We start from the raw sequence: 13,684 nt of genomic DNA, 5'->3' as shown, positions 1-13,684 counted from the left end.
TTATAAGACCATCATAAATATTCATTAAATTAGGTAATATATAATATTAGGAGTCCTCTAGATTCGTCACTATTTGCAACCCAGCAGTCTTGGTAGTCAGGTGCCGAATATCCGAGGGTTGGTACTCACCAAAAGCGGCGACCGGGCTGAAACTGCTTGGCGATGATACTTTCAGTGACGACGAATTAGTCGACGAAACAGTTCGCGACGACTGGAGCGAGGATCCAGTGGGTGAGTCGGGTGTAGTTGGGTATGTTTCATTTGTGCTCGAACTATTGTTTGCCCGGGCTTTGTTGCTGATAGCATTTGAGCTTGGGTTACTGGCAAGTCCTCCTGCAATCATACGAGCTCGAAGGTCTTCATCACGAGCTCGAGCCTCTGCGAATAGCTCTTGAGCTCGAGGAAGAGGTACGGTAGGCGTTGCACATGAAGAAATAACAGGAACACTATCATCTCGATCAATAGTGGCCTTCATGAGCGAAGCCATCCACATTCTCATCTCCTCTTTTGTATCTACAGCAAAGTAGTGAACTTTTGGCGCAGTAAATGTAACACCCTTCTTGAATCCCGGCGCTGGAGGAACTAATTTGAAACAATGACGCCCTGCTCCGACACTAGCAGCATAAATAGATATAAGTTTGTCTTCACTTTCTCTCGCTGGTAGTACTCTATGTGCAGTGATATCAATGAGACCACGCTCCTTAGTATCTTTTTGCGAAGTGAAATACGATAGTCGCGTACCATGAAGAGTGAAGTAGCGACTTTTCCAAGTGCCAACACCAACACCTCCACGCTTGTGTAACCATCCTGAAACACTGGCAGTCTTGGCAGCCTCATCAGCAGTAATCTGTCGAATCCCTTCCATGAACGCTGATGTCTGTTGCTTCGAAATTTTCTTCAAGTTGGGCTGAGATGGGGTACTTCGTAGTTTTGGCTTCGTGAAGGTGGCGGATCGTTTTGGTGAAGGCGGTGGTGCTTCCGTGACAGATTGGATGGGATCTGTACCGATACGCTTCGTAGCGGAATTATTGTTAGCTGAGGAATTATTATTATTGTTGTTGCCCCGACCTGGAAGAAGGTCGAGATATTTTTTAGCAGTCGAACTGGTGCTGTTATTGCCGCTTGCCGAAGATGAAATACCAACAGAGCTAGCTCCAGACTCAGATTCCATACCGATATCTTCTCGAGAAGATGATGAATAGGCATTCAAGTCATTAGATTGCTCGACTTGGCTCTCAGTAGGACTGGTCAGCGTAGATGCGAGATTCTGTGTGGTGGTCATAAAGCTCATAATACTGGAGTGACGACGATGGGACTTTCTTGCCTCATTAGCAGACTTGGTGATATCGTCATTTCGTGCCTGTAGTCCCAGTGATGACGTCGATCTAGCATGACCCCGCTGATAAAAGTTCTCTTTAGCTTTATCTCGCAGAGTATCTCCGCTTGGGTTTCGAATATGTTGTTGAGTATTCGTAGGAGCTGTTGCAGGTTGTAATGGGCTGCTGTCGAATCGACTTGTAAGTGCATCTATAGTGTATGACCTTCTACGACCAGCAGGTACTTGAGACTGGGGCGACCTTGGAACGGGCACTGTTTCATTATACTCGTTCAGCGAATTTGGTGATAACAAGCCGATATTGGATGTGAAATGTGCACTGTTGTCGTTGACAATCTCCGGCGTTTGGGGAGAGTCAAGGTCAGCGCTTGTTTTAATAGGATGGGTCCAGTTGGGATTGAATGAAGGATGTCGCACAACATCACTGTCATTACTTCTATTCTTGGCATGATACGGTGATCCAATTGCTGAGAATGTCGTTTCATTAGTGGTCGAAATAGATGATCTCAATGACGAGGTCCTAGGATTTACTGGTGGTGAAGTCCTATCGTTAATGGGGTTCTTCTTGGGCGACGTTTGTGGTGGAAGCATTAAGCCCTTACTACTACTGGCAGTTCTATCTCGAGAATGGGTGGATTTCGCCTTCGACTTTCTCTTAATGGCAGCGGTAGCTGCTGCTATACTAGCACCTTCGCCGGTCATTTGAGCCGATACTAATGAATTCAAGTGTTTGATATCCTTTGAAATCTCAAATCTAGTTCCAAAGCTCGCGATATCAATTTCCTTTAAATAGGCAAGATCGAGCTCTAATAAAATAGATCCAGTAATTTTATGCCTAATGAACTGTTCGCACACATCCGGCTCATAACCTCGATAAGCAAAGTACTGACTAATATCGTACGATGTCCAGTTGGGAATATCATTTAGGCTAGGCAGGCCGCCATCATTAGAACCAATAGCATTGTTATCGGCATATTGTTGATGATTTGGTCCGCCATTGCTCATATGGCTATTACTTCCGTTACCGTTGAACTCGCCATTCGCATGGCTATTATGAACAAGTGGCGAACGAGGCCCTGATCCTTGTCCAGGACTGGACATCGCGGGCGATATTCCAGCAGTCACGCCACCAATACCTCTATTCTGAAATTCTGATATCGCTTCGTCAATATCTGATATCGTATCGTGTACCGATGGTCCTGCAGTACTACCTACGCCAGACGAACCACCACTAACACTACTCCCACTAAGTACCTTATGTCTGATTTCTGATGTCCTGTTACCGCCACTAGGCTCGTTCGTTACGATCAGCTCAGTTGTGAATACCTTAGGAAATAGTCCTGTCATTTGGGTTCGAAGATTTTTGCCCTGTTCCCTGTTAGTATCAATCAATATATGAAGTGTAGCATCGAACCGGGCTACATTCGCTTTGTAAGACTCCCATTAAATCCGACCAAGAACAAAATTAGATTGGAAAACTTACAATATACCAGCCGTCGCCAAATTCACGGTCGGTCTCTATGACGGCGATACGATCGCCTTTTCGGATGGATATCTCATCGTCTGATCGAGCATTGAACTCATGGACACCCATAAGGTACTCTACCGCGTCGATCGGTAATCCATTTGACATCTTGTGCTGTAATTATTAGCCTCGACTGTTGAAATAATAAATAATTTTGTAAAAGAGATGTTGTTGTCGCGAAAACACACAAACCAACTTGTAATTTTTTTGTCACTGTACCCTATTAGCTAATCGGGCTTTTGGTCGAATAGGTACGTAGCTTAAATAGGAGAATACTTCTTCCCACTTCCTCGCTGTAGATGATTAATAACCAAATAAAACAGTTCGAGTACGAGTATCAGAAACAAGCAAGAGACTGGTGAAAATGTGTTGGGGTCTATAAAATCAGTGTCGTTGTCACCTCTAGATCTGCTCTTCTCTTTTGACAAGCTAAAACCTATAACAGCCCCAAGAAATCGGTCAAACAAGTTGCTTTTCAAGGTGCCTTTGAATCCACTGCTTGTATAAGCTTCACAAACCCAGTATCGCTGGTCAGACGATGAATCGATCAGTCGCAGCTGACAGGTCGCTTAATGTACCTCGTCCCACAATCTCAACGGGTTCGCTAGTTTACTTGACCAAAATGTCTGCACGTGTAAATTTTTAACTAGCCTCAAATAAAACAAGACAAAATTATTCGATGACGTTTTATTTCGAACTGATTATTCTTGTCGCTTGTTACTGATATCCAGATATATTGATGAGTTTGGTCTGACTGTGTAATGCGTAGTATGTCGGTTGCGCGTTTACTAGTATTTGAGATGTGTACTATGTTATTCGGTCAAGATTCAAAATGTCGATTTTAAAGTTAAGTTAGGTTATGTAAATGGTAGAGTAGGAGCATATCTGCAGTTGCCGATATACTATGGGTGGTGTAATATTATCTGGGGCGAGAGTTTGCTTTTTAATGCTGAGATGCAAGCCAGGATTATTATGAAGTGTCTTCTGACAACCCGTGACTGATAGTAGTTTTGGCAGCGTAATCTACAGTTAAGGGTCCTACTAAGAACCACTTATTGCCAGCAAAATGTACTTGTCTGTGAGGAATCCGTTGAATGAAATTGATGGCTTGTTTCTTATCAGTTTAGGTTTGGATACTTGATTGGGGAGGTTTTGTCTAGATTAGTTGGGATGAAAGTTTATGCAAATGTAACTGCCGGGCTGGTAGACCAGGAAGGATCAGCTGCATTAAGTTTAAGTTTAACACAGGGGGGAAGGGGGGGGAGGGGGTATTAGGGGCTATGGGGTCGGGTAGTTATTGTCTTCTCAAGTTCGCCTGTTGTAAGGGGGTCAGTCAGTTGTAGCTGCAAGACAAACTTCGATAGTATTTATACGATTTTAGCAGTGGCTCGCTGATAGAAAAATATCCTGATTACTCCCCAGTTCAATTCGTTGTTCTTTAAGATGAACGGATGGAGAATCCTGAAACACATCATATAGAACTAACGGGTCAGCTGCACCTGAACAAGTGGCAGTGAATACTGACCACCTAATATATATCTTTTAAATGTAGAGTGGATTATTATAAAACTGATGATTAAGGCGAAATGGCTATAAATGTAAAATTTACATTTATACAGGCACAAAATATATTGAAATTCAATAGTATAATTAGAACGTTTTAAGTATTGGTTTTAGTCGTTACGGGGTACCACTGTGATAAACGGTATACGTTGAGCTGTACCCTGTAAATATATGAATAACCATCGGCCTGGTAACACTTGGTGATAGTACCATAGTATCGAGTTATTGTGATATGCTCCGGTAAAGTTAGGGCGGCTGACCCCTGGACTCCTCCTGCTCGGAAATGGCTAGGGATCCTTCAACTTTATGAACGGCACTGGTCCAAGAAGAACTGTAGGGTCTAGGCCAATCTCCTAGAATTGAGGTTTTTTTTGTAAGGTATATAGCCATACGTCAGCCTATTAGAAATTTCGTCTCAGCGAACTCTGACTGTGACCTGCGTTTACGGAGCCGTTACAGATACGACTAACTTGATTCAAACGAAGATAATAAGAGCAGGCCTGGTGAACCTAAGTTTACATTAACCTCGACCAATTCGAGATATATAATTACCATTTTCAGTTATATTGACATTTAAACTCCGAACTAATCTAAAATTTATCTGAGGGGCTGTAAGATAATGTTGCATGAATCCAAATTCCACTCGATGCACCTGCTATAATATCTGTTAGCCAGAGTTTGGCTGCTAATCAAAGCTAGTAAGGTTTAACAATATTTTATCGGCAATTCGTTCATGCTGGTATATAGTGCTTTATCAGCAGATTACCGTTAATTATTGTGAAACCCCTGAGATCTTTGTTCTTGAAATGGGACCTGAGAATGCTCGTCACAATAGCTGATCAGGTACGGTAAAATCAATGTAGATGCACCACCGTCAAAATTTGAATAGAAGTGGCTAGTATCAGAGTGTAAAATTTGCTCCATAATAGAGACACCAGCCCTGAATTTGAAACAAGGAGGCGAAAGTTAGTCCCACTTGAATTAACACTTTGGCAAATGAACTTTAGAAGAAAATGAAGTGTGACCAACCCCTTCTATATGTCTTCTTTTGACTCGAATTTTGAGTGGGTCTTGTCTGAGAGGAGGCTCTGCCCACACCCCGTTCGCCGAGGTAGGTATCTTGGCTTCAATCGATGTTCGTGATTGTATCTGAGATGTATTTTAGATCATAGCGTCACACATTAGGAGGTTATTGATAATCTTTCTCCAAAGGCTGGTGTACCTCTGGTGCCATCTCACAAATGTTTCGTTCACCCACATTCACCCCTGAAATTGCCCTATATAGATATAACCCTAATCCAGCACCTAGAGCAACTTACTATTGCTAGCAGACCGCTCTCTATAAGGAATAAACCGGATTATAGAACAAATTACAATATATACAATATAGCCATACTCTTAACTGAAGATGATATCTTCGGCCAGAATCAGGGTTATCCCCGGAGCTGTAAATGTCCTAAATTGCTCTCTAAATTAGCAGGACACTTACGTTTGCTTGATCTGGAGCAATTTGAAATTGATCCTGTCACATGGCTTTTATGGAATTTTCGGTTAGCTACTTGCAAAACTCTTCTAATTTGGCTGACTATTGAATAGCAATAGAAAAATGACCAACTAGCAAGGGTTCAAAAGTGTCACCCCGCTAATAGAAAGTCAGAAATATCGAAACTGAGATTGCTGCGATGCGCGCTCATAACCCAGAATCAGCATGCAATGTTCATAGATAATTAATGGACTATGAAGCGGTCTCAGGAGTCGAGTGGTGATGAGACCAGGCAAACTCAAAAGACTAAGACGGAGAATAAGGCAGAAGTGCGCTCCTCTCCAATATACTTGACCACCATAGAAGATCTGCCAAGTGAAGAAAATGTTGATACAGTAGGACTACGAGACCTTATTGGTCTTGAAGATATGGTTTCGATGTTTCAATTCAACTTCATGTTCACCTTGCCATTCATTTTGGAAAAACTTCATCCAAGGGCTAGATCAGTTGTGAACTCTTATTTTATATACGGGCGAAAGCCAATTGGTGATGACCATACGGGTGACATGCTCCGGGCGGAGAGAGAAGCTTTTGGTAGTAAGCAAAATATAACAATAGATGGAGAAACGTTGATGAACGCGTATGCTACACACCACACCAAGATGATGGTTTTATTTTTCAAAACAAAAGATGGAGAAGAAGAAGCGCAGGTAGTTATTCATACTGCAAATTTGATCGAATTTGACTGGTCGAACATGACCCAAGGTGTATGGAAATCACCGCGACTAAAGTTAAAGTCACGCGGTGAAAGCACGAATTCTGACAGCTCTTCGGTTGGTATCAAATTTGGCAATGATTTCTTGAAATATTTACGAAAATATAGGAACAAGTCTGCGAAATTAGCGGCAGAGATGATCTCAAAATATGACTTCTCACCTGTCGAAGCTATATTTGTCGCATCTGCACCAGGAAACTACAACACCAATGACCCTGAATATGGTCAATGGGGCATTGTCAAGCTACAGAAAGAAATTGCCAAATTCTCAAAGTCGTCAGAAAATGGCACCGAATCAAGAACCGGCTACGTCGTTGCACAAGTGTCTTCGATTGCAACTTTAGGGGCTACAGATTCCTACCTGGGTCCAATAGTCACTAATGCCCTGAACGGCAGACCATTTTTTGATAAAGTCACTGAAAAAACGAGTCCACTTAAACTCATATTTCCCAGTGTTGAAGATGTGGCCGATTCTCTAGAGGGATACGTTTCTGGCTCGTCAATCCACTTCAAACGACAATCGGCCCCTCAACTCAAGCAGCTGGAATACATGAAACTGCTCCTTCACAGGTGGCATGCTTTAAAGGCTGGCCGTCAAAGGTGCGCTCCACATATAAAAACTTATACCAAGGTTATCAATAATGGCCAAGAGTTGGAGTGGCTCCTCCTGACGTCGGCCAACCTTTCTAAGCATGCGTGGGGCACCGTTAACAAGACGAAGGCAAACCACTGGATTCAGTCTTGGGAATGCGGAGTTTTGATTCATGCCAATGCCTTTCGTGGCAAAAATAACTCTCTTGTTCCCGTATACAAATCTAATAATTCAAATGTGGAGGGTCAAAAGGACAAAAATACCATCTGCGTAAGAATGCCCTACGACCTTCCGCTGCAAAAGTACACTCCTAGAGATGTTATTTGGTCAGCCAACGAGAACTATACTGAGCCTGACTGGCGAGGTAATAAGTGGATTCTGTAAATGCATGGTAATATAGAACGAACTATGGTTTATTCATCTCTGCCTCCGACGGCTGGGGCTTCGCCCCAGACCCCGTGGCTCCTGCTTCACAGGAGTTTTAACTGGGCCCAGCACGTAACGACTCGAGCGAAGCGAGAGGAGCCATGGGGTCTGGGGCGTAGCCCCAGCCGCCGGAGGCAGTATAGATTTAGGAAAGGCCGTTAATTGTCTTCTACAACAGCTAGAAAGCCACCCACAAGGATAAGACTACCGGTGACAAGAACACTAGTCTCACCACCAAGGCTTTTGATGAAATTAACCGACTCTTCGATGTTACTGAAGACGTGTCGTTGGGCAGTGGTATCTATCTTCTCCCAGGCACTTGAAAGGGCATTCTGGACGACAAGTTCGTCAACAGCCTCCTTCGAAGTGTTGAGGGAGGTTAAGTCGGCAGAGTAACCAGTCTTTCGTGTTACATTAGTGGTGAATATTACGTGATCGAACTTGACATTGTCTTTTGAGAGTACTGTATGCAATGTGGTAACTAGAGCATTGGCATCGCGGTTCTGTTGGTTGAAAAGGAGAACGCGGTGTGCAGGAGGATTAGACTGGTTCTCATCCTTGACGCGGGATACATACCATTTTCCAGCCTCTGTGATACTTTCCTGGGTGTGGGCTCCGTCAATACTATAAGTAATAGTGCCCTGTTTGAGAGTCTGACATCTGCCAGGCCAAGAGGCAGCTTCTAATCCGGCAAGGAACTTTGGAGGCAGTGAATTAGCCGTAGCAAGGTTATCCGAATCGATATTAAGCTTACGCAAGTGCTCAGTTACGAGGCCTACAGCAAGCGATGCATTTGTTTTCTGGAATTCACCAGCTAAGCCAAGTTTGGCGGTTCCATTGGCTATAAGAGGGTGAACAGGAACAACAGTCAATTCCCTTCCTGCTTTCTCTAAAGCTCTTTCTTTGAGAACCTTCATGGCATCTCCTCCTTCTGGTTGAGGAATTGTGAGAGCAGGAGTTCCCTTTTTGAATATACCAGATTTGTTCCATGCAATCTCCTCAATAGTATTGCCTAGAATGTTGGTATGGTCGAGCCCGAGGGACGAAACACCTGTTGCTGTAGGACTAACAATAATATTTGTAGAATCGTATTCACCACCAATACCAACTTCATAGATAGCTGTATCTACTCCCTCGTGCAAAAAAATGTGGAATGACAGAAGCGTTAAGTACCTAAAGTAAACTGGCTTAACACCTGCGATCATGTCTGGGAAGTCGGCCTCATTCGATGAAGTCGATTCTAATTGATCCCAAAGCTCGAAAAAGTACTTGACAAACTTCTCTTCAGCAATCGGCTCGCCGTTAATTCTGATTCTCTCGCGAACAGACTTCAGATGAGGTGATGTGTATAAGCCAATCTTGGAGATTCCATGTTCGCCAATACTAGGGCTCTCAACTCTGTATTGATTGAGAATTGACTGTACAAATGCACAAGTGGATCCTTTTCCTTTGGTACCAGTGACATGGATAATGTTCAGTTTGTCAAAAGCTTTGGGATCGGGATATCCAGAGCGCCTGGCCCATTCCAGCATTTGTGGAATCGCATCTTTGTTGGACTTGCCGCCTGATTTCCGAATGGCATCAATTATAGAGAAGTTGGTCTGAAGACTGTTCAGAGCTTCAATAGCATCGGCATAGGTACGGGAAGTCATTGCTCTGCGAAGCATAAGTAAGTAAATTCCAGCACCAAAAAACCGTCAGATCTTATGACAGATGATGTTACCTCACACCTCCTGGCTGCTGCAGTCAAATGGACGCATTAAGCCGTTTAGATCTGCAGTTCGTCTGAAATTTCATACTGGCACGCAATGACTCTCATTTCATACATATACATATTGGTGCCGTGCGGCGGGAGGGCGATAAGATAAGCAGCCTAAACAATGCTAGGAAATCATGACGATCGATATGTGTAGAAACCCATCTGTAAAAGCTGCTTCATATAACAGGTCTCTCAATGGGGTGGTCATTGGTAGAATGACTCCATGCATTAATGGTCTTGCTACCAAGCAAGTACGTTTGGATGGGAATAGTCCGCTAAGGTGTTGATTTAATACGCTTCCTATAGTCTGGACCTCGGCCTCAGTGTCGCTACTGTAATTGGGCGGTAGTTGATCATTGGAATTGTCCTCACTCTTTATTAGTGCCGGAACTAATGTTTGATGGACACTATTTGATCCGGGCAAATATATTTTGATCGGAATATTTCGAACGTTCTGTCTCAAAGTTGGCAATATCCTGTCTTGTATCGACCAATATAAGTTAAAATCGTCTATGAAATAGTTAGTAATGAATAACAGATAATAATGTTGAACAGATTTACGTCCTGGAGATCTACCTCAGACCCTGTACTTTTGGTTTATGGTAAAGCTAAGTACAGCTTGGCTAGTGAATTGCAGCATACTATAAAGCGGAGTCTGGGGTAGATCATCCAATTCCCCTAGGGAGAAGAATTGAGGGCTGGAAGTACTTACGCTCTTTCACGCTCTTTAGAAGATTCCTAGTATCCTCTTTTGACAGGTCCATTATAGCCTTTGCATTGCCATTCCGTGTATAGCTGGACTCTTTTGACTGGTTCAACCAATAGTCCTCCCAAACGTGGTGATCTAATGCCAATACGTATTCATTGGGGTAGTTTTGCCGCCTGAGTACTAGTTTCCATGGTTTGTATGGACTATTCTCTCCGTGTTCCAACTCTTCACCTCCGTCTATACCAGGATCCACTGCAGTCAGCAAGTCATATGACAGACCGATGGGCCAGTTCCACTTTACAGGTACCTCTTCAAATTCAAACCACCAATTTAAAGAGTCGGCAGTTGCTGGATCATTTAAATACCTCCTAAAATACTTCAAAATTCTAGGTAGATATATCGGTAGATACGATATTCTGTGTGCTCTGAGCTGCTCCAAGTTAGCAAATGGCCACAATTCAATCCACTGGTATAGTGTGTTTCTGTTGACGAAAAGTCGATTTTATTTCAGTTAACTTACAAAATAAGAAGGCGCTGGTTTTCGTGATTCAGTTTCTGCTAATACTATTTGTAATGGAATCGTCCCTTTCCATGTCAGCTCTCGCAAGTCCATTATACTCTGACCTTGGCGATATATGTTTTGAAAGCTATCTGCCGCATGTACCTCCACTTCACGACATCAAGTGGTACATGGTACGGCAGAACTGCACACAAACTATTCTAAAGGAATGTTAAAAAAATAAATATCTTGTAAGAGATAATTCGTAGTCTATTATCATCATTTTTTTAATCCGTAAATGGATTATATAAATACCTGGATGCCTCATCTATAAAATTTAGACAAAGTTCGCCGTCAGTAATCACGGCAAAAATATTACACTATGTGGGTCTCGGTAATGGAAATCCCATCTCTGCAAGCAAAAGCGCGGCGGGTCCAGTAACTCCACCTGGTTGGAGTACAGATTGGAATAAACTCTCAAGAGCATCTACATCATCTAGGTCGCTTATGACCCCTTCGTTGATCAGCTCTTCTCTCATGAGTAGCTCTTCATCATCCGCATCATACCATTGTTCATCTACTCCACTCTCATCTGATCCAAGTTGATGGACATTATCTTCATCCTCTCCACTACTATCTGAACCACTTGTTGTCACGTCGGTCCAATCATCTTCTTCGTCCTTTCTTTGAAATGCATTAGGGATATATTCGTACTTCAACAAGTCAAAATTGTCATCAGCCCGCATTTCCTCAATTTCACTTCGCGACATACCCAACTCTTGTACGCAGAAATCCACAAAATAAATATCTAAAAGATCCCAATCATCTTGGGATTTGACACCATATTTTGAGATTATCTTTAGCCTATCTACAATTTTTTCCCAATCATCTTCGGATTTGACACCATATCTTGAGATTAACTTACGCCTATCTTCAAGATTTTCTGACTTCTTTCTTTTATACCGTCTTTTCGGCCTGGCTTTGTCACCTTCTACGTCTTCAGTCATAATTTTGATCGCTCTTTCCATTGCGTCCAAATAGTCCGTCTGTAAGTCATCTTGGCTTTCCGGCTCGTGTATTTGTTTCAAAAGCATTCTTATACAGTCGGTATCAGCTGTATTATCCCACTCACTTTTGATTGTTTCATCTGTAGGCAGTCCGTTCTTGTTAAGACTTTTATATGCGACGGGAAATCCTTTAACAAACACCTCATTTCTCTGCTTACAAGATTCAAGAAAAAATTTCGCACATGTTTTTTTGAATCGTTTGTAATTTTCGCCTTTTCTGTTAGAAGGAGCACCAGCTTTATATTCCATTTTTTCGACCATATCGTTAAACAAATAATTTCCTGTACGCAGCAAATCATTAAATGTAACGTATCGCATTCCTCTATCATTTTTTAAGAATGTATCTGCCAACAATTCTAATCCAGCAGTTACTTTTGCACCCAGCATTACTGGATCGTCCCCAGCTAAGTCTTTCTGTTCGACAGTCAGTGAAACATCTTCAAAGGGTTCACCAAGTAATCTTGCAAAATCTGTTGTCAGAAACCTGACACAAGTGTCAACTTTGTCATCGTCAAATACATTAAAATGCTGTCCTTTCTCTATAGTTCTGGGGTCATCAAATTTATCTCTTGCAAAAAACTTCTCCATAGCTGGTATAATAAAACGTGGATTCTCATGCAAGAATGTAGCCGCCTTTCTAGACATCCTTACGGGTACACGACAAGTATTTATAGGTTCAACTTTCTCCAACTCAGCAAACACTGCATCGTCAATTAAACTACTATGAACATAGCTGGCAGGAGCCGTGTGGCTGGTAAGATAATCAACAGCTTCATTCCAAGTTAAACCGCTTCGCCGGCACACGTGGCGAGGAATAATCCACAGGCTTCCACAATGAAGCCAGACTCTGTTTTCATCCAGATCTGATTCTATCCAATTCGGTAGCACATCAGCTGCAGGGTACAGTAAAACTTCCTCCGTTGATTCTTTGAGTCTGATAAATGTTAGCTTTATATTTGTGTGCTATTGAAATTGCCGTTACTCACGTTATAAAAGAATCACGAAACTCCCGAGTCAATTGATGCAATATTTTAAGTATCATCTTTTCATTTTCCAAATAATCTGCAATGATAGTTGAGCCTGCCAAAAATTGTTTGCTGACATCAATTCCAACTTTAGTCAGGTTGAACATCTCCCTGTGCCACATATACTGGTCAGGAGGGGCGTATTCTTCAGACAACTCGTACGCTCGATCGCGTATCTTGTCTAGATAATCCGACTTTCCCTTGGAATTCGGAACAATAACAGCATATTCTGCGCAATCAGGCTCTCCATAATCATATTCAAAAAACATGTTTTGGAATATAAAATAACTAAGCCCTTACAGAACCAGCGCGTCGAAAGATTGAAATGCATCAATTCCAGCCGCGTTGAAATATGCGAATATCTCAAATGCAGACATTCAAACTTCACCTACCCGACGAATCAATAGATACTAGAAGATATAGACACAATGAAACTGGTCAGGTAAGTCATTCGTAGGTGGTATTCTAGTAGATGGACGAAATAATCTATGATTAACTTGATTTTTATTAAAAACTAAACTAACGAGATAGGTTTTTGATGAAATTGACCTCTGAATCGGTCCAAATTGAGCTGAAGAATGGTACTGTGGTGTCTGGCACAATCGTTTCAGTATCGCCAAATATGAATACAACGTTGCGAGGAGTAAAAATGACTATTAAAGACAGAGATCCTGTTGCGCTTGACTATATCAATCTTCGAGGAAACACCATTCGATTCTACATCTTACCAGAGTCGTTACCGTTGGATACGTTACTGATTGACGATACTCCCAAACCGAAACAACGCTCAAAACCAGAGATTACGCGAGGAAGAGGCCGTGGCAGAGGTGGTCGTGGCGGTGGCAGAGGCAGGGGACGCCCGGGAAGAGGGTTCTAGGTATACAGGAAATTACTCTTCTATGTATTATATTTTTATTTATCGTTT

At 42.4% G+C, this 13,684-nt stretch overlaps 4 protein-coding genes across 4 annotated transcripts; 2 read left to right on the top strand and 2 right to left on the bottom strand.

Annotated features, from left to right (window-relative positions):
* Window positions 1-46: 46 nt before the first annotated feature.
* Window positions 47-2,683, bottom strand: BOI1 (Boi1p; the record flags this gene model as incomplete). Its single annotated transcript, XM_018879768.1, has 1 exon — window positions 47-2,683. One exon carries the CDS (start codon window positions 2,681-2,683, stop codon window positions 47-49), a length of 2,637 nt encoding a protein of 878 aa, XP_018734283.1.
* Window positions 2,684-6,161: 3,478 nt separating this feature from the next.
* TDP1 (tyrosyl-DNA phosphodiesterase 1) lies at window positions 6,162-7,658 on the top strand (the record flags this gene model as incomplete). Its single annotated transcript, XM_018879661.1, has 1 exon — window positions 6,162-7,658. One exon carries the CDS (start codon window positions 6,162-6,164, stop codon window positions 7,656-7,658), a length of 1,497 nt encoding a protein of 498 aa, XP_018734282.1.
* A 200-nt stretch (window positions 7,659-7,858) lies between these two features.
* MET7 (tetrahydrofolate synthase) lies at window positions 7,859-9,352 on the bottom strand (the record flags this gene model as incomplete). The annotated part of the gene is made up of 1 exon (XM_018879551.1): window positions 7,859-9,352. One exon carries the CDS (start codon window positions 9,350-9,352, stop codon window positions 7,859-7,861), a length of 1,494 nt encoding a protein of 497 aa, XP_018734281.1.
* Window positions 9,353-13,297: 3,945 nt separating this feature from the next.
* Window positions 13,298-13,636, top strand: SMD1 (Smd1p; the record flags this gene model as incomplete). The annotated part of the gene is made up of 1 exon (XM_018879447.1): window positions 13,298-13,636. One exon carries the CDS (start codon window positions 13,298-13,300, stop codon window positions 13,634-13,636), a length of 339 nt encoding a protein of 112 aa, XP_018734280.1.
* Between the last annotated feature and the right edge of the window lie 48 nt (window positions 13,637-13,684).

This window comes from Sugiyamaella lignohabitans, chromosome A (assembly GCF_001640025.1).
Source record: "Sugiyamaella lignohabitans strain CBS 10342 chromosome A, complete sequence".
Lineage (NCBI taxonomy): Eukaryota > Fungi > Ascomycota > Dipodascomycetes > Dipodascales > Trichomonascaceae > Sugiyamaella > Sugiyamaella lignohabitans.
Note: the sequence above shows the minus strand (reverse complement) of the source record. Positions and strands in the feature narration are given on the sequence as shown.